This window comes from Zeus faber (genome assembly GCF_960531495.2).
Source record: "Zeus faber genome assembly, chromosome: 1".
In the NCBI taxonomy this organism is placed as follows: domain Eukaryota; kingdom Metazoa; phylum Chordata; class Actinopteri; order Zeiformes; family Zeidae; genus Zeus; species Zeus faber.
This window is the reverse complement of record NC_137193.1, coordinates 18790955-18815163: the sequence shown is the minus strand read 5'-3', so window position 1 is coordinate 18815163 and position 24209 is coordinate 18790955. Positions and strand designations below refer to the sequence as shown.

Here is a 24209-nt window from a genome sequence, read left to right as displayed (position 1 = left end):
CAGAGCGCCGCTCAGCTCGAAGTGGGGACTACCGCTTCGGAATGGCCCGAGTTACGAGTTCCGACGGAACGCAGCAGAATACCGCCGTCCTACTTTTCACTTAATTGCGAAACAGAATACTTACAACCAATCAGCAGGTTCGGATAATTAAACCATAAAAATACAAATTGTAAAAACTAAATGTGAAGAAGAAGAATTACAAACTGCAATAGGTTAGTCTAACGACCGATCCTTTATTTACCGTATCCACATTATTTAAATTATGTACAAAAATATCCAACCACACATTTCAATTTTTACCCGTTCCTTACTTGCTGCCTTGTGGCTTTATTATCTCAGTTTGGAACACTCTCTCTCTCTCTCTCTCTCGTTGTAAGCGAGGAGGGACGGATTGGGACTACTTTGTACTTTATCGTTGGATCAGACGAGCACCGCCGGGTTTTGCCACTAATGGAAGACCTTACTCACAGTGCAGAAATATACAAACAAAATACCAACTGCAATTGACCACAGGGACTCCTCCTCCGTGAACTGCTTATTAAGTATGTGTCCAACGTGCAGTATTAAATGCTTTGTCATGTGCAAATTCTGTTTGAATATCCCGCAAAAAAATTGGAATTGTGCTCGTATGGAAAATTTCTTTTTAAAACACAACAGTAATGAACCACCTTGACAAAACCCATTATTTGTATCACCATTCCAATGTATGAGTTGACACATATATACAACAGCTACAATCTATATCTGATCGAGGATTTATAGAACTTTATTGGTGAGTTCAAACAAGGCAGACAGAGGAAGGCAAGAAATTCACAATAGGGTGCTAAAAAGCACATTCTTGTTTTTAAATAATGTTCCGACAACAGGAAATGGGGAAGGGCATATGTGGCCAAGAAAGAGTGTAAGACGTCCTCAAGCCCTGGCCTGCTGCTTCTGCTCAAAGTCGGTGATTCGACTCTCCATCACGGGTCTGAAGTGCCTGATTAGTCCCTGAAAAGACAATACAGAATGGATTACAGGTGTCATACACATGCTATGAATCCAAATTCAAATAAAACATCAGAAACCAAGTCAGGCTCTCTGATAGGGGTAGAGACTACGTGATACATATCAAATGTCTGTGGAATGAAAATATTTTAAGCCCATAAAAAAACCTCTATATAACCTAATTTCATTTACTCCGATTTTAGTTTTCGTCATTGCATCACATGACATGAAAAATACATACAATAAAACAGTACATTTGTATATTGCTATAACTCACTTTGTGTAACTGTTGAAAGTCTCAGTTTGTGCTTACCTGCACTGGCCAAGCAGCACCATCACCCAGGGCACAGATGGTGTGTCCTTCAATCTGCTTACTGATCTCCCAAATCATGTCAATCTCTGATGGTCGTGCATCACCACTCACAAAGCGCCACATCATCTTGTTCATCCAGTCCACTCCTAAAAGAAAAAAACAAATAAATAAATAAAAAAATCAGGATGGAAGGTAGAAGGCAGGGAATACAGGTGGTTGTTATGGCATCCAGAATTTTCCGCTAGTATTACAGAAATGGCAACTATTGCACAATAGCACTATTACCACTGCTCCAGAAAATGGAGACTAAAACTAACAGTAAATTTGCTTCTACTTAATTATACAAAGTCTAAAGTCATAATGAGCGACGGTTGTTATTTTTATATTATATTATATTATATTATTGAGATCCTTACCCTCTCTACAAGGTGTGCATTGGCCACAGCTCTCGTGCTTGTAGAATTCAATCAGGCGAGCGATGGCCCTGATGATATCTGTCTGCAAGGACAATTAATTTCAGATCAGTGAAGTGAACATTGCAGAGCTGGAGTGCTGTCTGCTAAAAGTGGGATTTTTATGAGGTATTTTATGCGGCGTATTAACTTACAGATTTGTCCATGACAATTATAGCAGCTGTGCCCAGGCCAGTCTGAGCTTGAATGAGGCCGTCAAAGTCCATTAGCACCTCCTGACATACTTTCTTGGGGATGAGGGGAGTTGAGGAGCCACCAGGGATGATGGCCAGCAGGTTGTCCCAACCACCACGCACACCACCTGAGAGATGGATGCTCAAGTTATTAAACTTTAAAAAACAACAACAATGTAATCTGTGTTTACATCGACAATAATAAACCAAGATTTCACCAAGTAGAGAAGGCTATACAAAAGTACAGTTATTGTGAAACAGAGGCATGTCCACTCAAATGAATGCTGCCGTATTTGGTATTTGGTTTTTACATCAGACCTTCAACCAGAACATTTTGTAAAACAAGTGAGGTGAACTCCATTGAACAATAATGATTTACTCACATTTGCATACATACGAGACCAGTACAGATTTACAATGTATTGCTCAGTCTGATTAGATGCAATTCAACTTTCAGGGCCCGTACCTGCGTGCCTCTCGATGAGGTCTTTCAGTGGAATCGACATCTCCTCCTCCACTGTGCAGGGAGTGTTGACATGGCCGGAGATGTTGAAGAGCTTGGTGCCCGAGTTCCTCTCTCGGCCAAAGCCCAGAAACCATGAACCCCCACGACGGCAAATGGTAGGCGCCACAGATACAGTTTCCACATTGGCAACAGTCGTTGGGCAACCAAATACACCTGTAAGACAGCAGCCATGTTTAAGTGACACATGATCAGATTTACTTTTATTTGCAGAGAGTTATGAGGATTCACTGTATAAATGCTAGCGAGCACCTTGTGTCGATTCACACATTTTAGTATTTTTAGAGCTTACAGAGCTTATTGTGCGTAATCACCAGGTGTCATGACATTTCACTGCATATATGTATGACCGTATATATATGTATGTGACAAATAATTTCTTGAACTTGACTTGACCATGAACTAGTAGATGCCAGAATACAGGAGTTATTAACTGCTGACAATACTTTATGAAAGCAGACAAAATGTACAAGTTCAAAGACAAATAATTGTTCAGCATTGGTGAAGTTGTTAGCAGTTAGAACTACTATTTTCATGTCCTAGGGCCAGACATATTAGTAACACCTATGTGTGATGTGTGCCAGAGTGAACTATCCATCAGTTCAAGATTCAAGAGGTTTATTCGTCACATACATATACATACTTTCATACATATATGCAGTGAAATGTATTGCAACGCACCCGGTGATTATACACAATATGTCCTAGACGTCCCTGTGTCTGCAATTGTTCTGAAAATCACTACCAATATTATCAGTTGTCAGGGATCAGCCAGAGGGTATTCAACTTTGTTTTCTGGTTTGTTTCTGTGATGCTGACATTTTTGCATAGTAATAACCATTCATAAATCTCTTTCTTTGTTTCTAGTAGACTGCCTAAGAAACTCACCAACATCAGCTGGGAATGGAGGCTTCAGCCGGGGCTTGCCCTGCTTGCCTTCCAGGGACTCGATCAGAGCCGTCTCTTCTCCACAGATGTAGGCTCCGGCCCCACGCATCACAAACACATCAAAGTCGTAACCGGAGCCACAGGCATTCCTGCCGATCAGCCCAGCAGCATAGGCCTCATTGATTGCCACCTAAAGTCAAAAGGTGCAAGAATTTTGGTGATATGAGCCAACGTGCCGCTCATTTTAATAACAACTGAAATCAGCAGTTTGTAACATCTAGAAACTGCTGAGAATTGTTATTTCCCATTTCAATTTTGAAATACTTGGTGCAGAAACCGAAAGGTCAATCTTGTGGTTTGTTTTGTCATTCTCACCTGCAGGTTGGAGGACTCATTGTAGAACTCTCCCCTGATGTAGATGTAGGCAGCACGGGCACGCATGGCGCTCCCCGCCACCAGGCAGCCCTCAACCAGCTTGTGGGGATCATGACGCATGATCTCCCTGTCTTTGCAGGTGCCAGGTTCCCCCTCATCAGCGTTCACCACCAGATACTTTGGCCTGAACAACATAAATAGATAAGAAAACACCAATGAAATGATTTTGCTTTACTTGCTACATATGCAAATAGATCAAACAGATAGCTAAAGCCAATATAGATCTGCCAGTTAAATTTATATAGCAAATGGACTGCATTTACACAGTAAAGTGCTTTTCTAGTCTTGCGACCACTCAAAGCGATTTACAGTACACACATTCTCAGCCTCACATTCACACACACATTCATATAACAATCGCTGCGGCAGCCGTGCAAGGCGCACACCTGCTCAATGAGAGTGGCTAAGGTTTCAGTGTCTTGTTCAAGGCACTTTGCATGCTACCAGGAGGAGCCCGGGATCGAACCAGGAATCCTCTGATTACTGGGCGACCCGCTCCACCGTCACCCCTCAAATGTAATCCCCAAATAATGGTTGGTGTGAATTTCTCATGTCAGATAAACAAGACAACACAGAAAAGAAAACCACTGTGGTGTGCTTCATCGCTGACCTCCCATCGCTGGGCTTGTTCATAAAGCTCCACTTCATCCCAGTGGGAAACCCGGCTCCTCCTCTCCCCCGCAGTCCCGAAACCTTGATCTCATTGAGGATCCAGTCCACCCCTTTCAGCAGGATTTCCTTAGTCTTGTACCAGTCCCCACGCTTCATTGCCCCCTTCAGTCTGACAGACACAGAAGTGGTTAGTGTTTTAAAATTCATACATACACCCAAAAGAAAATCCTATAAGTGAATGCTGACATTGTGTCGTGTGATATGAATCTATTTTGATTGCTATTATAATAATCGTTTCATTCAAATTCTGTACAGCTGAACTTAAAAGCTTTGAGCCTAGCCAATATTTTTGTTAAAACACAAAGAGAAGGCCGGAACTAATGTATCTGTATAAAGTATATTTAGCTGATGGTGACTTTTTGCCATTACTCCATTTGTCTGAACACTAAATTTTCCACATAGCCCTGACCATAACAATGACAGATGTTTATCACAAGATACCTAAACTTAAATACATTTTGAAATAGAGTAATAAGTTTACCAAGCAGTCTTCGTTTAATAATGGGCCTGTTGCTCATTATTAAATGAAGACTGCTTGGTAGATACAGGCATTAAAGTTGTGAACCACAAAAAAACATTTTATAGGAAACTAAGCATACATCTTCTACCAACTGTCAATAGACCCCTGTGTTGCATAACTTTTAACTTTTGTTATTCTCCAAATAAAGTGTATTGCAATTAAAAATTTTTTTTTTTTTTTTTTTTTTTTTTTTTTTTTTTAATACCTCCAATCATGACGCCCATAGAGGTTTGTAAAAATCCTGTCCTGGTCAGCCAGGGGCCCAAACGTTGTCTTCTTAGGTGCCTCCTTGAATAAAGAGGAAAAATACGACCATTATTTTCCATTCTAAATAAGGTATGGTTAAGGTAAAACAGAGGACCTCTTATCTTACCTGTGCTGTGCTGTTGAATCGGGTGAGTGCAGTGACTCCGCTTTGACTGAGGGCAGCAGGGGCCCGAGTCACTCCACTCACCACTGCCCGGGACAGGGACAGCATCCTTACTGTGGAGAATGCACATTCACAACAGATGAGCCCAATTTACTAATGGTGCTGTACTGATAATCAGGTTTTGCCACTTTCTTCCAAAAAACAATTTTCCATTTCCAGGACCCGTATTCATTTATTCTTCTTTGCTTTTATACAACGTATTTTAGTGCCTTGTGCAAAACACTTTTGAATTTACCTTGTATCTGAAACGTGCTGTACAAGTCTATTGATGCACAAAGAGGAGCGTGTGGCACATTGAATATAACTGTTCTCAGAAACAAATAACTACATGTACACTTGCACCACAACATTGTCAACGTGTCCCATGATGCGTGGGAACCCTGATGAGCTTTGTTCGTGTGTTTGTTTGTTTTTATGCAAGCACCAAAAACTCTTATTGCTCGCCCTTTGAGTATACAAAACCAAATTCTGTGACATGAATGTCGACGGTTAGTGACTATCAAGTGTCTAAACAGAAGGCATAAAGCAAACTCAGGTAATAACACAGAAGGGAAAACACCTTGTGTAACCGTGTTACGTAGCAGCCGTTATGTCACATTCTGTTCACGCAGCTTAAAATGAGGTGACGTTCTCAAACCCACCAGTTCATCTTCTTACTAATGTCGGCCAACATTCCCACTCCTATATACCCCCAGAGACAAACCGTTTTCACGTGAATGGAGAGCGAAGGGACACCATGACCTCCATGCTAGCTGAGCTAGGCTAATTTAGCTTCAGACTTTAACCTATGTGTCGAGCAAAGTGCATGCGGTGAACTCACCGAGGCATGCCGGTCACAAATAGCCACATCACAATTTAAAAAAATAATAATAATGTTTAATTGTACTTCTATGACAATGAAATGCAAAAGCATTGTTCCTTATTACCTTCAGAGTATCCAGAGTTTATGAAACGCAAACCGGAAGCAAGTGGCTTGCCGACTTCCGCTGCAGCGCCGCCTGCTGAGCGGATCATGTACAAAGTCCATGCGCCGGTGCATGGTTCACAGCCCCGAACGCATCTGATTTCGGCTGCGGTGGAGGAAGAACTCACTCAGACTTGAGTACAAAAATATATATATTCCCACATTGACCATATACGCTTATTATTAAGTACGTGTTCCCTGTGTTAGAAATAAAAGTACTCGTCATATACAGTTCCCCGATAAAACTAAGTCTATTTCATCATACAGCACAGAGGGGCGCTGTCGTTGTCTTTCTGAACATGAGTGAACGCGTATCCTGACACAGTTGAACAAAAACCGTGTAGGTGGTGGCGTGTCGCAGTTATTTACAACGATAATATCGTAGAAGCTATCGGGGATGAATCCATGGATCCATCAGTGGAATCTAAACAGGGACTACGCATCGATGAGCAGTTCGATAGATTTGGTCCCTGTTTTTTTACACACACACACACACACACAAGACACACAAGACACACACACACACACACACGCATATATTTATTTATTTATATATTCCCTGTTTTAGCGCACAACTCATTTAAATGTGTTACAAATGTAGTACAGTAACCTGTATAGATATCTGCTTTGAAACGAAGTGGAGTAAAGTAGTAGTAGCAGCAGTAGTAGTAGTAGTAGTAGTAGTAGTAGTAGTCCATGGTCTTAGAATAGAATACCAAGGCTTTCATCCAATGATGTTCAAGTTCAAGTTCAAGATGTTCAAGATGTTCAATAGCTAAATCTGTAGCAGATTTTGGGCCTTTTAGGCCATTTAATTGTGGATATGATTGGGTATGTCATTTTAGGTAATTAAAAAAGGCCTAGAGTTTGAGGGGTTAATTGAGTGAATATAGTCCATGAATAAAGTTTTGAGTAATAAATAACAAATAGTTTTTGTTTTGACTGCAGTGTGCAGTTTGTTCACCGACCAGTGACAAATGTACTGATAAGGCACTTTGGGCGTTTGGGACAAAACCATCTGCTAAAGAATAATAATAATAATAATAATAATAATAATAGTAGTAGTAGTAACAGTAAAATTATAATAATAATAATTCATATTATTCTGATAATAAAGACAAAGAAAACAAACACAATTAATTTAATTTAAAAAGTAAATATTACACTCATCACAATGACGTCATGTAAATTGGTTTTCATGCCGTTGGCTGTGAACCGGATGTAGAACCTTTACTCTGAAAGCGGGGCTTTTACTGCGAAGCAACGTCAATCCGGGAAATACTAACGATTCCAACACCGAAGGTAAACACAGTAATGTTCTGCTACTTGACTGTGCATGTTTCTGGGTGAAGAAATGAGCCAAATTCATAGGAGAGTATGTGCAGTTTTGCAGCCGTTATCGCTGAAAGCTAACGTGCGGTGAGCGTCGCCACTAGATGCCGTTACAGTAGTTCAATGATGTCAACGACTATTGACCTTAGTTGGGTTGTGTGTTTGTTTTGCCAGCTAACGTGCAGATCCACGCTTTTAGCAGTTTGCTCACCTACCTGCATTGCCCCATCATATCTGTGGATGCACCATAAATTCATTTCCTTTTTTTTCAAATGTGATCTCTCTTTTCCAGGTGTTGCACCCGTCCGGATGCTGAGTGCGCGCGCTCTGGTGGGGATCGGGCTCCTGGTGACGTCACGGGCCACCGCGGTGTTCGCCCAGCAGGGGGCGTGTCCTCTGACCTCAGCCCCTAAAGGCCACAGGGAGGGCGTCATTAACAGGCGTTCTTCGACGATGGCTCAACCCATCAAATACCTGGGGTAACAAAGCAACAACTCTGCGCTCTTTACGTCGGGGGGGGGGGGGTCAACTTGTTTGTTTGTGTTTATTTGCGTGCATGTCTAGTCTCATGTGTGAATTGTGTCCAGGAAGGCTGTCACAGTCATTACATTTTTGTTGTTAATTCCCCTATAAATACTTGTGATTGGCACTTGGATTGTCTTTAACCACTATAATAGTGTAATAATACACACCCACCCTCAGAAGGAAAGCCATGAATATTGGAACATAAAAATTTGGGTAGGCAGTTCATTTCCCTCAACCGCACTGATGAAAACATTGTATTGATCGTGACATTTCTAACATTGACTCAAAATTCCCACACAATAAGATGGAAACATCCGACTGGAGAATCTAAAGATCTCGCAAAAGTGAATGCGATCACGTCGATGAATTGCGACCTGACGGTTAAGTAGGAATTGTGACAGCTCTGGCATGAGGTCGCTCCTCTCCTCGTCTCCACCAGGCAGGAGGAGGCCCAGCACATCGACGAGGAGCTGTTCAGCGAGTACGGCTTCAGCGTGGACCAGCTGATGGAGCTGGCGGGGCTCAGCTGTGCCACAGCCGTCACCAGGGTGAGAGCGTGCGCTCCTGTTTACCTATACATTCATTCATTCATTCTTCTGCTGACAATGCGTGGAGTCTGCTGGCTCTTTGTCAGGTCCAACTAGCTGCAGTTTATATTCAGGTTTTTTTTTTTGTTTTGTTTTGTTTTTTTGGTCTATTGTTGTTAGATTGTTCAGTCGGAAAACGGTTATCGCTGAGGGGTGATTACGAAGCCGTCATAGAAACAAGAAAGAATATTACAATGGAAAAAATAAATTACATGAACAATTAAGTGAGTTTGTGGAAATCAACTGGAAAAATGCTTCAGTCCTTCCAAGCTGCTTTCCATGCCTGTTGTTCTAAACAGAGAAAATGTTTCTCCTTAATTCTTGTCAATTGCCGTAGTTTCAATAGTGAATTAATGTAAATGTGCTCCAGGCTTATCCAGTCAGCTCTCTGATCAAGGCCACTCCATCGGTGCTCGTCATTTGTGGACCAGGAAACAACGGAGGCGACGGTTTGGTTTGTGCCAGACATCTTAAACTCTTTGTGAGTATTGCCTGCAGTTAATTATCATTGTTCTTTTTTATTTTCAAAACATTGATTTTTTTGACCTGATATGGTGCTTGTATTAACTCGGAATGCTATGAGACAACTGTAACTTTTTAAATTATTATTTTCGTCAATCATTAATCTACTTGATCTTTTGCAGATTTGATTATTCTATATATAGAACTAAATTACCTGGTGAGATAAGGTAATAAAGTACAAGATGATGGCCAATGCTCACCACAAGTTATCTGAACTCAAACATCGAAATTGCTCTATATAATGAATAACTGACATTTTATTTGACCAGTTTTCTGTCAATTGATTAATCCCAAACCCTACTAGTGACGCAGCATTAATCCAGTGACTGGTATGAATCTGTTTCTACTGTATATTATTGCATTTTCTTCTATATATTGAGCCTGGACTATGGATTCAATGGACTATGGATTCATTTATTATTTAGACAGAGCCTAACCCACAATCTTTATTCTGCTTCCTACAGGAAAATAGTTTGACATAAGGTTTTTACCCACTTGATTCACATTTTGATTTATATTTGCACTTTGATATTGGATTTGGTTGCATCCTTTGATTATCTGATGAAGAGACACAAAAAATGTAGATCGCCGTTTTTTTACCCTATAGACCCGGGTCTGTCTTCTGTCTCTAACAGGGATATGAGCCAAGCTTACTTTACCCAAAAAGGCCCAACAAACCATTGTTCCAGGGCCTGACCAAGCAGTGCGAGAAAATGGAGATTCCATTTCTGACCGAGATGCCTGAGGTCTGGTGCTTAATCAGTTATTTGTTTTCTTGGGCGAAATTAAGTTCTTCCATATGGATGGTGGGTATGAGCCCATGTTGTTAAGCAAATGCTTTGATCGAAATGTCTGTGCAGTCTAAGGTGATCGATGAGGCATACAACCTTGTGATCGACGCCGTATTTGGCTTCAGCTTCAAGGGCGCTGTGAGGGAGCCCTTCGGTTCCATCCTGGACGCACTGAAGAACTCCACCGTGCCCATAGCGAGCATCGACATCCCCTCCGGTGGGTTTACACTTACATTTCAAACATTTTTTTTTTTGGCAGATTGGTCATTCAACTCATTTTAGACTTTTAAGAAACGCTTTACTGTTGAGAAACTTAACACTCTGCTTCACCTCCTCACTGTGCTTAAATGCAGTTCAACTGGGAAAACGTTAAAGAGTTTATAAAAACCTTGAATGTCCCTTTTTCGAAAATTGGAATCTCACTTTATTAACTCCCCTGCAATTCCGAAAATCAACTCTTTTGGCTACATCCGCAGACGAGAGGATGGAAACAGGAAGCTGCATTGCTTCCTACTGGCAACCTACTGTAGGCAACACTACGCTTTGGATGTACTGTGGCAATTGTGAATTGAAATTTTTAAATAAAATGTCATATTACTGTTATTCAAAAACATGATCAATATTCCAATTCCAAAATTGCAATATTCCAGTTCTCAAAAAGGAGATGTAATTTATTTGACCAATAATTTAACAAGGCCTGGGTTGCAGAATACTGAGCCTATCCTTTAAATACAAAATGTAAATATCCTATTAGTAGTAAAACATTATTTAAAATGGACTGAAATGATATATGAACCGTTCTGCAGGTTGGGACGTGGAGCAGGGAAGTCTGGATGGCCTCCAGCCTGACATGCTCATCTCTCTCACCGCACCCAAGAAGTCAGCCGCGCTTTTCAGGGGGCGCTACCACTACCTGGGGGGCCGCTTTGTGCCCCCAGCCCTGGAGAAAAAATACCAACTTAATTTGCCGGAATACCCCGGCACAGACTGCGTGCTAAAGCTGTAACTGAGTCAAATAGATAGCAATTAGATATTTGGAGTTTTTGAGTATGATTTCATCATGGATATGGTCAAATAGACTGGATTTCTGATGAGATTAAGATTTCTTTGGGGATTTAGAGAGAGGTTTTACCTCAAAATCTGGGTTGTGGTGTGTTGACTGTTATGTCAGTGAGCTTGCCCATAAAGCCGGTTTGTAAATCTGTATTAAATGCTTTTCATCAGGGATGCTCTGGCTTTTCAACGGGGAGCGTTTTGCTACACGGGGGCGATTATCACCACTAAGCCGACTCCAGCTCTAGCTGCCTCTCACTGAGTTCATATTGCCATTAAAAAAAAAAAAGAAAAAACGATGGCGTAGGGATGTTATTTATTCCACCTTTTGCACAGCTGCTGTACAACACTCCTAAATAACCATAAAACTACCATCTGTTCCAAAAAATAAGCAGCTATACAGATGGTTGTTAATGCGGTAGTAAAATGACTCCTCCATCCTATTATCTTATTTTTTTATTGTTACATCTTCAGATTTAATTGAGTGTACAGCTAGCAAGACTTTTAAACTGGAAAGAGTCTATTGTCATCTATCACATATGTCAGTAATAACCTTCAGTACAGGGTATTTGTGCATCATATGATTCACACATTGCAAAGTGATGATAGATTAGTAAAAAAAACGTTGTTTTACAATCAATTCCAGCCTCTCTTGTAGCACTATGTATAGTCCTAATTACATGTAGTACTATGTACGTACCCATACACAAAGAAATACTGTACGTATATACTTTGGACACTGATGCTTGTTGATGCATAATGATTTAGAATAAAAGTGCAGTACATGCTCTCATGTGTATCGTGGTTATATACAGTGCTGGTACCATGCGTGCTCTGCAGTTCATATCCATGTGTGACCCGAGTCACAGGTAAAGTTAGTAGGGGCTCAGAGGAAAGCATAATTTGGGATTTCTCCATGCAGTTCCAAGAGGTGAAAAATGGTGTGGCTCGTCAAGGGATGCAACCTGGGAAAGAATAAAAGAATACAAAATAATTATCTTTCAAACCTCAATATATAACAGTCAATAGTCATAAATATGAAAATAGAAACAATTATGTGTACAGTACAAAATGTCATGTCCCTTTTGAATTAAAAACCATTGCATGTTTTGTATCCAGTAATTACTAGATGCTCTGTAAAGAAGATTCTTTTTATTTTAAGGATTTAGGTAACCTATCTCTTGAAAAAAAAATCTCTAAAATTTGTTTTAAGAATGTGTAAATGAAGAGGTGGAGATATCATTTTGTACTGTGCTGGTGCGATGGAACGATTTTATACTGCAGAGTAACTACTTGAGCAAAATATCCCAAAATGGAACAAAAGCCAATAATTAGCCAATTAAGTAATGTGTAAGTAATGTGATAAAAGAAAATCAGAAATAAAGGCTTCATTTAAGAAAAGACATTTCCACCATTAAACAACATTGCAGCAGTCCTACCTGTGTTATTCTCCAACCTGCACGCCCGCACAGTTGTCTTTACTCTCTGACGCTATCGCTAAATACTCAGCGTTTCTGAAACGGGAACGTGAAAACGATCAGATTCAGCACCATCTGAGATTTTGGCAAAACCAGAAAGACATAATAGTGGAAAAATATGTGAGGAAAAAAAATGTTTTTGAATCCAATAAATGGAGAGATAAAGGAAGGACAGGCAAACAGACAGATTTGGACTCACGGGAGGGAGGTTTTGGTTTTGACTAAGCAGGTGATGGACGGGAGACGAAAACACGACATGACAGAAGGAGGACGCGTGAGATGTCAAGACAACGGGACAGCAGTGAGATCACATGGACAGAGTGGAAACAGAGAGAAAGGCTCACAGGGAGGAAGGGGGGGGGGGGGGCAGACGATGGACCGAAAATGAGGAGACGAGTCGACAGAGGAGATGAAACTGAGCAAGCGATTTAACACCAGGACACAAACACACACGGGCAGCATTCAAAATGTCCACACTCTGTAAAACACATCTGTGTGTGTACGATTTGGGACAATATGTGGTCGAAATCATTTTAAACACAATATACAGTATGTCCTTCACAACCGAAGAAAATGTAGAATTACTAGATATGATATATTACGTAATCATATACTACATACACAATTTCCTGCTTTCACACTTTGACTGTTGATACAGAGGTTTATTGGTTTATTTTTAGATTTATTGCCTGTTGTATAGAGCCATATTTTTTCTGGATCAATTTGACTATTTTATTACTCAATTGTCATTGCCTATTAAGTCTAATGTTTAAGAACATCTCTTGTGGAAATTAAATTGGCACAAACATACCATTTCTACAGGTGGATATGATAACGCATCTATCGAAAACAGAAACAGGAATCCCACTGCTCCTACAATCATTTTAATTCTAATTAAATCAACCTCAACACACAATGAAATGAATATGTGAGCGATTCAGACACATGCGTTGACACGTTGACTGACGGTGAACATCCAGGCAGCTCAACGCATATTATTATAATACTGTCAGTTAGAATCAACAATATGCTTTGTCCCAAACCAGACCCACAGATGAGTTGTATAAGCAGCTGCGTGCGTGTGTGTGTGTGTGTGTGTGCGCGCGCGTGCTCGTGTGCGTGTGTGTCATAAATATTTACGCGGCTTCTCGTAACGCTTCCTCCCCTGCGGCTGCGATCTTTCTGTAGCAGTAAATCATCTCGATGAGGAGCCAGAGCTGCAGGCCGATGATGGTCACGTACATCATCACCTCGGACACGATGGAGGCCGTCCCTCTGGTCGCTGCGCCGGGGACGGCCAGAGGAGAGGGGGAGGAGGCGGAAGAGGAGAGTGAGAAAAATGGAATATATTTAGCATGAAATTGGTTCCGTGTTTGCTCTAGATATAATTTCAGAGGAAAGGAAGGAAATCATGGCCTCCAATGTGAGCAAACGATCTCTGCATCACACAAAAAAAAAGCGGCGTCCCGGCCAGTTCCGATATTACCTTTAGCCACCACGGTGAGGTGCACCACCTTGCTGACGATGGTCTCGTACTCGTGGTAGTCGTAGATGAGGGTGCGGTGGAAGAAGCAGCGGTACGTCCCAGAGTCGTTGAAGGTGACGTTAAAAATGGAGATGGAGGCGTCCTGGATGTCCTTGCTCCGCTTGCTGCCGCTCCATTCCAGGCGTTCCTCGAAGCGATCGTCCTTAACGCTGGGTCCATCCTCATCGTAGTTGTATATCTGACGGCGCGGTGACACTGACGTTATTCACAGAGTACGCAGGTGGATAGATAAAGGCAACAACACACATATACACCACAAGGTACTATGAGTGTTTTTAGCAGAGAAAACTATGTAGGGGTTTCCTGAACTGGGATTATCTTCTTCTGAAATGGGTGGATATCTTGTTTGGGACTAAAGCCTTTAAATCCCTCCGTTATATATATATTTTATTTTTTATTTTTACATATTTGTGTTGCGCAATGCTCCATACAGCCGCACAGGCATCCAGAGCGGATGTGTTCAAGGTCAATGAAGCCGCGCTGTCCCGATGTCTGAGAACTAAAACGCTGCTATTGATTCTGTTCCACCCGTGTGCTGACCTCGGCACTGTGTGATGCCACGTGACGGAGGATGTTCCGAGGTCCACGATGTACAGGAGAGACTGTCTCGCACTGGGACCTGCTTGCCTGTGATATGGGTTTAACGCTTTGCCTTTAAAGGAGCGGGTTAGGCTTTTGTGAAGTTTATCCATGTTTTATTTTTAGCACATAGGAAGGTTCCAGTCTTTTCTCCAAACTGGGTGCTCCATCGCTCCATCATGAGCTCAATGCAAGTTCACGGGGGACAAATCTGCAATCTGCATTCAGCGCAAAAACTCACCCCACTTTACAGGCAAAGCTGACACGATGCCACAAGATAACATGATGAGATCAGCGATTTTGCAAATTTGAGTGGTTATTATTATTATTTTGACTTGGCTTTCATTGCTAAATTCACTGTTTGCTGGCACTATTTTCATTTTTGTGCCAAAGTGTTTTTACTGGTGTTACACTCAAATGGGTGACCTGCCAAATTGTATGATTCTATTTTCCCCGTACATCTAAAAGATTTGTGTACACCAAGATGAGAAGACAGTAGTTCGCAATACAAACATTGATGAGGTCACAAACCGCACTTCCAGTTTGGAGATAAGGCTGGACCCTCAACCTAGCAATTACATGAGGGGTGAGTATAAAACAGGGATAAACAAAAAAAAATCAAAACTATTCCGTTGCCTGCAGTGGATTCGTACTCACATGTACAAAGTCAGTGTCTCCTTTGGCCCTGAAGTACCAGTTGATCTTGGCGGATCCTTCCACTTCACTGCGCTTCTTGCAGGAGATGCAGCCCAGTTTGAAGCCCCTGCCGGCCACCGCCTCGGTGTCCGAGTCCACCTCTGCACACGCCCCATGGCACTGGTACACTGTGCGCAGGAGAAAGAGGGATAGAGAATAATAACAATGTTCGTCCATGCTTTATCAGTTCAGTAGAGCACCGATTAGATTTAGCAGCTGTGGAAGAAGTACTCAAGATTCAAGATTCAAGATTCAAGATTCAGACCTTTTACTTTGGAGTTAAAGTACAAATAGCCCTGAACACAAAATGAGCTCGCAATCTCCAAAACTCAATATACTTAAATAAAGATAAAGGGTAAATAAAGATACCCGAAAAATGAACTTAAGTACAGTATTAAAGTACTTATACTCTGTTCCTGAATGTCTGACTCTGATGCTCTACTTGCTCTTACTGAAGGGTTATTATGATATATATAGCACTACTACGGACAAATATAAGGTACTTTATATGTTCTGCAGTAATATAATAAATAGGCCTATATACAGTATGTGCTATATATTTCAAACATCCCCACCAGTTTGAACCCCCAAGGAGTCAACTCACCAAAAATGCTGCACAGCAGGGACAGGAGAAGTAGTAGAGCAGCTCCCATGTCTCCAGATGTAAAAATGTCACTGATGTATGAGATGCAGAGTCTCAAAAATAGATCAGATTTTAACACGATCTCTGGCGTTTATGGGGACTCTAGGGTCTGTAGGTGGCCTTTGGTCTATGACCGTTTGGTTTTTTTTTGTTGTAATTATTATTTTAAAATGTATATTAAACTGATTAATCGAATTGGTTTTAATCTCTAGTATTATGTGCGCCTATTCAAAAAAATGTAAGTCACCCTGGACTATTAAAGTGCAATCTCATACGACCAGCAGCTTATATGCAGTCACAGAGAGCATGCGTTTTAAAGTGCTATATGCATATACAGGCCTGAATCTATACTGTAGGTGCTAACTGCTCTGCGTGTGCTGTGTGTGGCTCAGATCAGCGTTTACAACGTTTATTGTGGCTCCGCGCTTATTGCTGTTTTTAAAACGTACGAGGCGGATGAGATCCAACAATGATCGCGTCGTTTCGTATCGCCGCTTTATTCATCGAAACATCACAGTGATCCCGAGTCTACGAGCTCGACGCCCCGGACGATCTGCTCCCCGAGGCGGCGATATAAGACGCACGGACGCCCGCTCTGCAGAGAAATGGAGAATTCAACGAAATCACCCGACGTCACCTGTTCGGTTTTTTGGGTTTTTTTTTTTTTTTTAAGCTTGGTGAAATGACCGGAATCTGCAGGAAATCACCGTGTGTAGCATGTAAATCAACCCTGTCAGCGCTGAAGTTTCACATGGCGGGCCTAATAAGCAGATGCATGTTTTGGTTAAAGCACGCCTTTCCATCGATATGGACAATAGGACAATATCGCAGGAAAATATGATGATGCTGATGATGATGATGATGATAATAATAATAATAATAATAATAATAATAATAATAATAATAATAGCAGATCAGCTGATATCAAAGCCTACTGTCCCGGTGCTGCCCCATCCACAGATAAAAGGCCTCGTCTCTCCTGGAATAAAAGCACCACCTTGTCCGCAGCTGCGGGTGGATGCAGGAGCGTGGATCTCTTATCTCGCTCGGCTCGTGCGCGCGTCCAAGATCAAAGAGCGCGATCCAACCTCCGCCCCCGCCTCCCCCCCCCCTACACCACACACACACACACACACCCTCCCTCCCCCCCAAAAAAGAGAGAACACCACCCACCCCCCCCCCCCCCTCTGTCAGAACGAGGCCATGCGACCGTCGACGTCCCCCTCCCGATCTCAACCCGTCAGGGAAAAATCCTCCTGGCGGCGCCGTGGACCCATCGGGATGCTGCGGACCCACTGCGGTAAAACGCGCGCGTCGCCCGTGACGGAGGTGGGTACACCCGCGGAGCCCCCGCTGCGTGGGGTTAGGGATGATCTGCGGGGTTTTTGTTTTGTTTTGTTTTTGTTTTTTGTTTTTTTTTTTTTGGGGGGGGGGGGGGGGGGCTGGGGCTTAAAAACCCGAGAGGCGTCGTGCACGATCGGCCGGCCTGAGGTCGGTGTTTTGAATGTTGAAGCCGCTCTCCTCCGTCCGTCCTCCCCCTTTAACGGAGCGTCGCGAAGCTGGTGAGGAGGAGGAGGAGGAGGAGGAGGGGGCGGGGTGACTGCGCCTCCACGCTAACAACAAATGTCGTTCAGAATCCAGATAAAACACGCCACACCGCCACAATGACACCAGTGGGCGAGGAATTGCAATTGTGAGGAATTTCCAATGCCGCCATGGTTCCATAGTGGCCCCGGTTCATTCAACGCGTACGTCCAGTTTGGTCTCGGTTGTGTTTACACCCAGTATGCGTGTGTGAGACAGCGTCCATCGTCAGCTAGCATTAGCACCGCAGGTAAGCTCTTCCTTTGGCTCTCTGACGCCTATCTTTACACTAAACGAAGGGCGGCATTTAGTGCACGATATTTAAACACGGCCACGTTTAAAAAATTTCGCAAATTGGCAGTTATATTTCAAACTACTGCACTGCTAGTACGACGTTTCAGCTGGAAAGCTAACTAAGCTAAAGCTATCTTAGCCAATCTAATGTAATTGCTTTAGGCCAAACCTGGACCTAGATATGCCTTGTTTACTACGCAGTTTGTACTCTGCTTCAGCGGTTGAATTTAGGAAATGCCTGCCTCTGTTTTATGATAAATATGTTTCTGCTGGTATGCAAGGTTATAGTACCATGTAAACTCTATAGTATACTGAAATAACTAGCAGGTGTACCTGGACCATGTCTGTATACCAACTGTAGCACAGCCATGCAGACTGATCACCTTTTTTTTGTACAAGAATTGAATAGCATGTTAACAGATGAAAGTAACGTGCTGTACTTGACTTTGCTTTATCTCCACAGTACAGCTAGGGCATCATGGAGCAGAGCTCCAGCGCCCCGGCCGGCCTCATCGTCCAGGTGTGCTTCCCCGGGGCCCGGGCAGCCGTGTTGGACAACCTGAACCGGCAGCGGGAGGAGGGCAGGCTGTGCGACCTCTCCATCCAGGTCCAGGGTCAGGTGTTCAGGGCGCACCGCTGCGTGCTGGCCGCCTGCTCGCCATACTTCCATGACCAGGTGTGTGCAAGATACACATTGTTCCCTCAGGATGCGGCACATTGTCAACCATCTCACAGTCTGCTTGTCTTGTTATCAACCAGCACCGTTTAACTTATTGTCTGTTCACAAATCTTATCCAATTGAGCGCAGCCAATTTTAAAATGATCAAATTTTGGCAACTGTTTTCGCAGCCTTGGCAACCAAAAGCTGATGCATGATCCACTCTTAAATATTAGACTCAGTCCTTCAAAACATTATATAACATAACATAACGGTGTATCTCGTTCAAATGTTTATACTGCGCCAATGTCCTATTCTTTCCCATTGTGCACAGTTGTTTTAAGCTCTGTGCTCCACCTCAACAGGTGTTGCTCAAGAACGTCACAACCGTGTCCTTGCCCTCCGTCATGGACCCTCTGGCCTTTGAGAGCGTCTTGAGTTCGGCCTACACGGGCCAGCTGAGCATCGTGCACGACGACATCGTCAACTACGTCACCGTGGCCAGCTTTCTGCAGATGTGGCACATTGTGGACAAGTGCACAGAGATCCTGAAGAGGCACCGGCCGCCGGCGGAGGGCGGCCCCGGGGAGGCCCCCGTGCCCCACCCCGGCTCCTCCTCCCGGCAGCAGTCCCCCAGCAGCACCGAGTGCTTGTACATGGAGAGGGAGGGAAGGAGAAAGGAGAACAAGCACGACGCGCTGCCTCCGCTGGCCACCTGGAGGAGGCCGCAGCAGTTTTCCAGATGGGGCCGAGCAAAGCCCTCGCCCGTCCCCCACCTAGCGGACTCTCAACTGGACTCGTTCCCCGGCTGCGGGGAGAGCGACTACTCCTCCTGCGAGGAGGTGTGGGTGTCCGGCAACACCAAGACGAACCCTTTAGTCCACGACGGACAAGTCCACTACGGCCGACACCACGGGGGGTTTCCCAGTGGCGAGGCCTTAAGACAGAGAGCCAGAGCTCACCAGAGGGGTACAGCTCCAAATCTAGAAAGAGTTGACAGGAATAGGGAATGTGTGGAAAGTAACACTCTTGAGAAAAGAAGGAGTGAGAAAGGAGGGATAGAGGTTGATGAAGGGATAGGAGTAGGAGAAGAAGTGGCGGAAAAACGGGGAGAATACGCAACGTTACATGCTGGTAAGGAAATGTCCTGTCTATACCGTATGTCTGTCTTCTCTCTCTGCTGCATTATATCTATCAGAGTTCAAACGTGTCCTTGAAAACCTGGGATTTTGCAAGGTAGTTTATTTAGTCACAGAAAAGTCATGGTATATGATAAGATTGCCACAATATCCCGGATAATTTTTATTCAATGTTCAAAGTTGTTTTGTGGAACAATAATTATTTTAGAATTAATATTTATACAATACCATGGCATTGAACCCTATGGCAAGTTCTGATACAGGTCCTGGAAAAGTCCTGGATAATAATTTCTTAAAAAGAGTGGGAACACTGATCAATACATGCTTTTAGTAGTAATAGAGATCTGCGTAAAAGTTGTTTCACTCACCGGTTATTTGCTTTCTTCCTCCCCAGGCAACTTCCACTCATGTATAAATGGAGGTGAAGGGGCTGAACTGTCCGAGGGCAAAGGAAGTGCACAGGAAGTGAAGGACCGGGAGCAGACGGAACCCGGTGGAGGAACTCCGGCCTCAGACCTGCTCACAGTCCACGCTTGTGGCTCAGACCCAGGACTCTGTGTCCCATCCACTCGGGCACCATGGCACCCTGGCCCCTGGTCCCAGCCGGAGCCGAAGCCCCAGAACGAGGGCGACGGCTTCTTAAAAGACGAGGGGAAGGACGAGCAGCAGGCGGCGGGGGTGGTGGACTTCGGGCGTCTCGGGGAGGAGGGCGAAGCCTTCAGCAGAGAGACGTATGATGAGATCGAAGATGGCACCGGGCAGGTCTCCCAGCGGCCACTCATCCCTAATTCTCCCGACCGCAGCGAGTTTGCGGTGGCGGGCTCCGAGGCGAACTGGCCCTCCACCAACGTGGGACAGGGCGATTCAGTGACACCCACCTCCAGCCGCCGCCTGTCTCCTTCCTCTGCTTCATTCCCGCCTCCCACTTCCTCCTCTTCACCCCCGACCCCTTCATCCTCATCCTCGCTGTCACTCGCCGGGACCCCCTACACGGGCAAAGTGCATTTCTGCCACTGCGGCAAGGCCTACACCCTCAAGAGCATGCGGGACCGCCATGTCAAGATGCAGCACCTCAACCTGCGGCCGTTCAGCTGCCCTGTGTGTGCCAAGTCCTTCAAGATGAAGCACCACCTGACCAAGCACCTGAAGACGCACGGCGGGTTGCGGCCCTACGAGTGCGGCCTGTGTGGGAAGAAGGTGATTTGGAGGGAGAGCTTCTTGAGGCACCAGGCACGATGCGAACGGCTCGCTACCAACGGCAACAGCGCTAGCATTCCGGCGACAGGCACGGACACAAACAGCAGCTATGGCTTTGGATTCGAGGAGGGCGGGGCTTTTCTTGCCACGGTGGGGCAGGTCAAGGTGGAGGAAATGGACTTTCACGGGCAGATGGAAGGTGGGATCGGAGGCCTGTTGGGGAGTGTTTCTGGAATGGTGGATGAACTAAGAACTCATTCAAGAAATCTGAATCAAGTTTTGAAAGAGGAGGCGGCGGAGAGTTTCAGCTGAAAATGAGCACTGCTGCAATGCGGAACTCAAAGGATGTGTTTGCTGTTTTTTAGCCTAGGCCTTAATAAATTGTTGGTTTCATTTATAACTGTTCATAGCAGAACCTCACTGAACTTCTAATTATGAGAAACGTACCACTCTGCTGCAGTTTCTCACTCTGCTTAAGGGCAGTCCAATAGTGCAACTGCCTTAAAAAAAAGAAAAGTTAAATCTCCTTTTCAAAAGCAGTTAACTCACAATATCAGCATTGGCAAACATGATAAAATGCATAGTTGCCAACCATTTTTTATATAGCATATAAAGGCTGTCCTCTATGTTATGCTACAGACTTGAGGAGTTTCACTATCACAATGAGAAGCTGCAGCAGAGTGGTAAGTGTATCAATAGTAAATTGTTTGGCCACTTTGTGCTATGAACAGTGATAAGTAATCGGAGCCAGCATTTTAAGAAGTACTGGTTTGAAACGAACCCATCATTTAAAGCACTTCGATTTTACTTAAGGTAAACTATACAGGATTCCATCCCTTACTTATGTATTAGAACACCATTTTTAATGTTTACCCTGAAGGCCCTTGCACATAGGACGCTGTGCATGCAAAATCCCTGCTGGTCAAATAGAAACAAGTGAAGCAGACAGGAAGTGCAATCTGGAGGAGAAACTGATTTTAGCAGTGTCCAAATTCCCCAAGCTTTATAACCACCCTTTCATGGAAACAGGATTCTTACCAAGTGGGCAGACCAGGGGTGTTTAAATTCAGTGTAGTTTAGTGAAATATGACCAATGGCCAATAAATATTACCTACAAGATATGATCATGACTATTCCCTGTGTCCCGATGTCATTAAACTAACATCTGGTTGTGTGAAGACACTTCATGTGACTGTGTTTTTGCTCGAACAATATTATAACAAATATAAAACAAATATATTATATACAGTCCATCCAAAATTATAATAATAATAATATACCTGAAACACTATTCTTTCATCCCCCCCTTCATGGACGGTCTATGTGAAAGCCGGAGCTCTGCGTCTGCACTACATCCAGCAGTGAGGGCAGCGCACACCGTGTCCTATGTGAAAACTGGCATTGGCACTGTTGATATAAAAATAAATATCTCCCCCTCCAGCTCCTCGGCCTCCGCAACACATTTCGAGACCAGAACACAAGCATTCTGGGCGCTTTTAACGGCTGTTCTGTGATGTCTTTGTTGTACTGAAGACAAAACCAAAGCCGGCGTGACTGGCTTCACTTGAAACACTCAGTGAAACCAAAGCATTCAAAGCAGGTTTTACTGTCAGATGTAGGTAAACACAAGTACAATAAAGCCCAAAAAAAAAAAGTCGACCTAAAACATAAAAAACCTGGTTCTCAATCTCTAGCAACAATTCAAAGTGGTGATTCAAAGTAATGATTGCTTGGTGTATACTTCAGGCGGCAGGAATTAATTTGACGCATACCCGAACAGCAGCAGGATTGCTGCACAGTGTGCCTTTAAGTAAAGATTAATTACATTTAAATCAGTGATTTATATTGATAACAGACACATTGCATTTACTTCTGTGGGAACAGTTGTAATTTCGGGAAGCTTTTATTATTTTCATTCCCTTTTAACAGTTGTGTTTGACCGTCTTGAGTACGATTGGTATTTTGAACAGGATTGGGAATCTATCCTAGGTTTTGTTGGGGTTATAATGACATTTGTATTTACATGTACAATCTATGGAGCAGTGACGTGAATGTACTTATTGAATAAATTAAAAAGCATATTTTGCACAAATATCGATTAAACATGGCTTTCATCTACAGTGAGGAAAACACCATCTAAAGCATTTTTACACAAACCGATCAGCCACAACATTAAAACCACCGCTAATATTGTGTAGCCCCCCCTAACGCTGCAAAAAAAGCTCTGACCCGTCGAGGCATGAACCCCACAAGACCTCCGAAGGTGTCCTGTGGTACCCGGCGCCAAGACGTAAGCAGTAGATACTTTAAGTCCTGTAAGTTGCGAATTTGGGCCCCCATGGATCAGACTTGTTGTTCCAGCACATCCCACAGATGCTTGACCGGATTGAGATTTGGGGAATTTGGAGGCCAAGTCAACACCTTGAACTCTGTCATGTTCTTTAAACCATTCCTGAATATTTTTTGCAGCGTGCCAGGGTGCATTATCCTGCTGAAAGAGGCCACGACAATCAGGGAATAACGTTGCCATGGAGGGGTGTAATTGGTCTGCAACAACGTTTAGGTAGGTGGTACGTGTCAAAGTAACATCCACATGAATGCCCAAGGTTTCCCAGCAGAACATTGTCCAGAGCATCACACTCCCTCCATCGGCCTCATAGTGCATATGCAGAAGGCTGTGATGCACTGTGTGTTCTGACACCTTTCTATCACAGCAGCATTAACTTTCTTGTAGCAATTTGTGCTACAGTTGCTCTTCTGTGGGATCAGACCAAACGGCCTAGCCTTCCCTCCCCACCCGCATCAGTGAGCCCCTGGGCGCCCATGACCCTTGTGGTGGACCAAGGGGCGTGGTCAAGCACAGGCTGCAGACGACAGCACGGTTCCCCCAAGCTACCTCTATTTGGGGCTCCCTAAACCCCTGGGAGTTTAAGGAGGGAGAAGAGTCTTTCTTGCCTTGGTGTGCCAACATAAGTTTTATAATGCAGAGGAACAAGAAGCTTGCAGGCCAGAAGTATAAATAATAATACTCTTTATAATAATAATAATAATAATAATAATAATAATGATGGTAGTGGTGGTGGTGGTATCGAGCGCTGGAGGAATGGCGTTCAGCTCTGGCTCATGGTTGGCCGATGAGCCCGTATGCCAATCCCCCCCACAAGACAAACAAACATTAAGAAATCTCCCGGCGCTGATTGGTCTGAT

At 43.7% G+C, this 24209-nt stretch overlaps 4 protein-coding genes across 5 annotated transcripts; 2 read left to right on the top strand and 2 right to left on the bottom strand.

The window, feature by feature from the left end:
• Positions 1–743: 743 nt before the first annotated feature.
• On the bottom strand, positions 744–6473 carry LOC307237222 (NADH dehydrogenase [ubiquinone] flavoprotein 1, mitochondrial-like). The gene is made up of 11 exons (XM_080009909.1): positions 6341–6473; positions 5358–5467; positions 5190–5272; positions 4403–4573; positions 3733–3916; positions 3358–3547; positions 2413–2625; positions 1908–2074; positions 1717–1798; positions 1301–1446; positions 744–990 (listed from the first exon to the last, which is right to left on the bottom strand). The coding sequence occupies exons 1-11, from the start codon at positions 6426–6428 to the stop codon at positions 913–915; spliced, it is 1512 nt and encodes a 503-aa protein (XP_079866035.1). The 5' UTR covers positions 6429–6473; the 3' UTR covers positions 744–912.
• A 1119-nt stretch (positions 6474–7592) lies between these two features.
• naxe (NAD(P)HX epimerase) lies at positions 7593–11950 on the top strand. Of its 2 annotated transcripts, none has more exons than XM_080009920.1 (7): positions 7593–7680; positions 8003–8189; positions 8675–8783; positions 9193–9303; positions 9980–10090; positions 10205–10352; positions 10942–11950. In XM_080009920.1, the coding sequence occupies exons 2-7, from the start codon at positions 8020–8022 to the stop codon at positions 11139–11141; spliced, it is 849 nt and encodes a 282-aa protein (XP_079866046.1). In that variant the 5' UTR covers positions 7593–7680; positions 8003–8019; the 3' UTR covers positions 11142–11950. The 2 variants fall into 2 exon arrangements, with proteins under 2 accessions (XP_079866046.1, XP_079866047.1); XM_080009921.1 differs by having other exon boundaries at positions 9980–10150; positions 10261–10352; positions 10942–11135.
• Positions 11951–12632: 682 nt separating this feature from the next.
• Positions 12633–16140, bottom strand: scn1bb (sodium channel, voltage-gated, type I, beta b; the record flags this gene model as incomplete). The annotated part of the gene is made up of 5 exons (XM_080012465.1): positions 12633–12702; positions 13807–13948; positions 14153–14390; positions 15449–15615; positions 16092–16140. 5 exons carry the CDS (start codon positions 16138–16140, stop codon positions 12633–12635), a joined length of 666 nt encoding a protein of 221 aa, XP_079868591.1.
• Positions 16141–18486: 2346 nt separating this feature from the next.
• Positions 18487–23028, top strand: zbtb22a (zinc finger and BTB domain containing 22a; the record flags this gene model as incomplete). The annotated part of the gene is made up of 3 exons (XM_080012344.1): positions 18487–18684; positions 19032–19800; positions 20200–23028. The coding sequence occupies 3 exons, from the start codon at positions 18487–18489 to the stop codon at positions 21312–21314; spliced, it is 2082 nt and encodes a 693-aa protein (XP_079868470.1). The 3' UTR covers positions 21315–23028.
• Between the last annotated feature and the right edge of the window lie 1181 nt (positions 23029–24209).

Bases quoted from the DNA above. Each gene is read 5' to 3' on its own strand.
- naxe (XM_080009920.1), top strand. From the start codon at position 8,020: ATGCTGAGTGCGCGCGCTCTGGTGGGGATCGGGCTCCTGGTGACGTCA. The intron at 8,784-9,192 runs GTGAGAGCGTGC...AATGTGCTCCAG, and splicing joins GTGCCACAGCCGTCACCAGG to GCTTATCCAGTCAGCTCTCT. The intron at 10,353-10,941 runs GTGGGTTTACAC...ACCGTTCTGCAG, and splicing joins GAGCATCGACATCCCCTCCG to GTTGGGACGTGGAGCAGGGA.
- LOC307237222 (XM_080009909.1), bottom strand. From the start codon at position 6,428: ATGATCCGCTCAGCAGGCGGCGCTGCAGCGGAAGTCGGCAAGCCACTT. The intron at 4,574-5,189 runs GTATTAAAAAAA...TGTGTCTGTCAG, and splicing joins TATGGGCGTCATGATTGGAG to ACTGAAGGGGGCAATGAAGC. The intron at 991-1,300 runs GTAAGCACAAAC...TTGTCTTTTCAG, and splicing joins GTGCTGCTTGGCCAGTGCAG to GGACTAATCAGGCACTTCAG.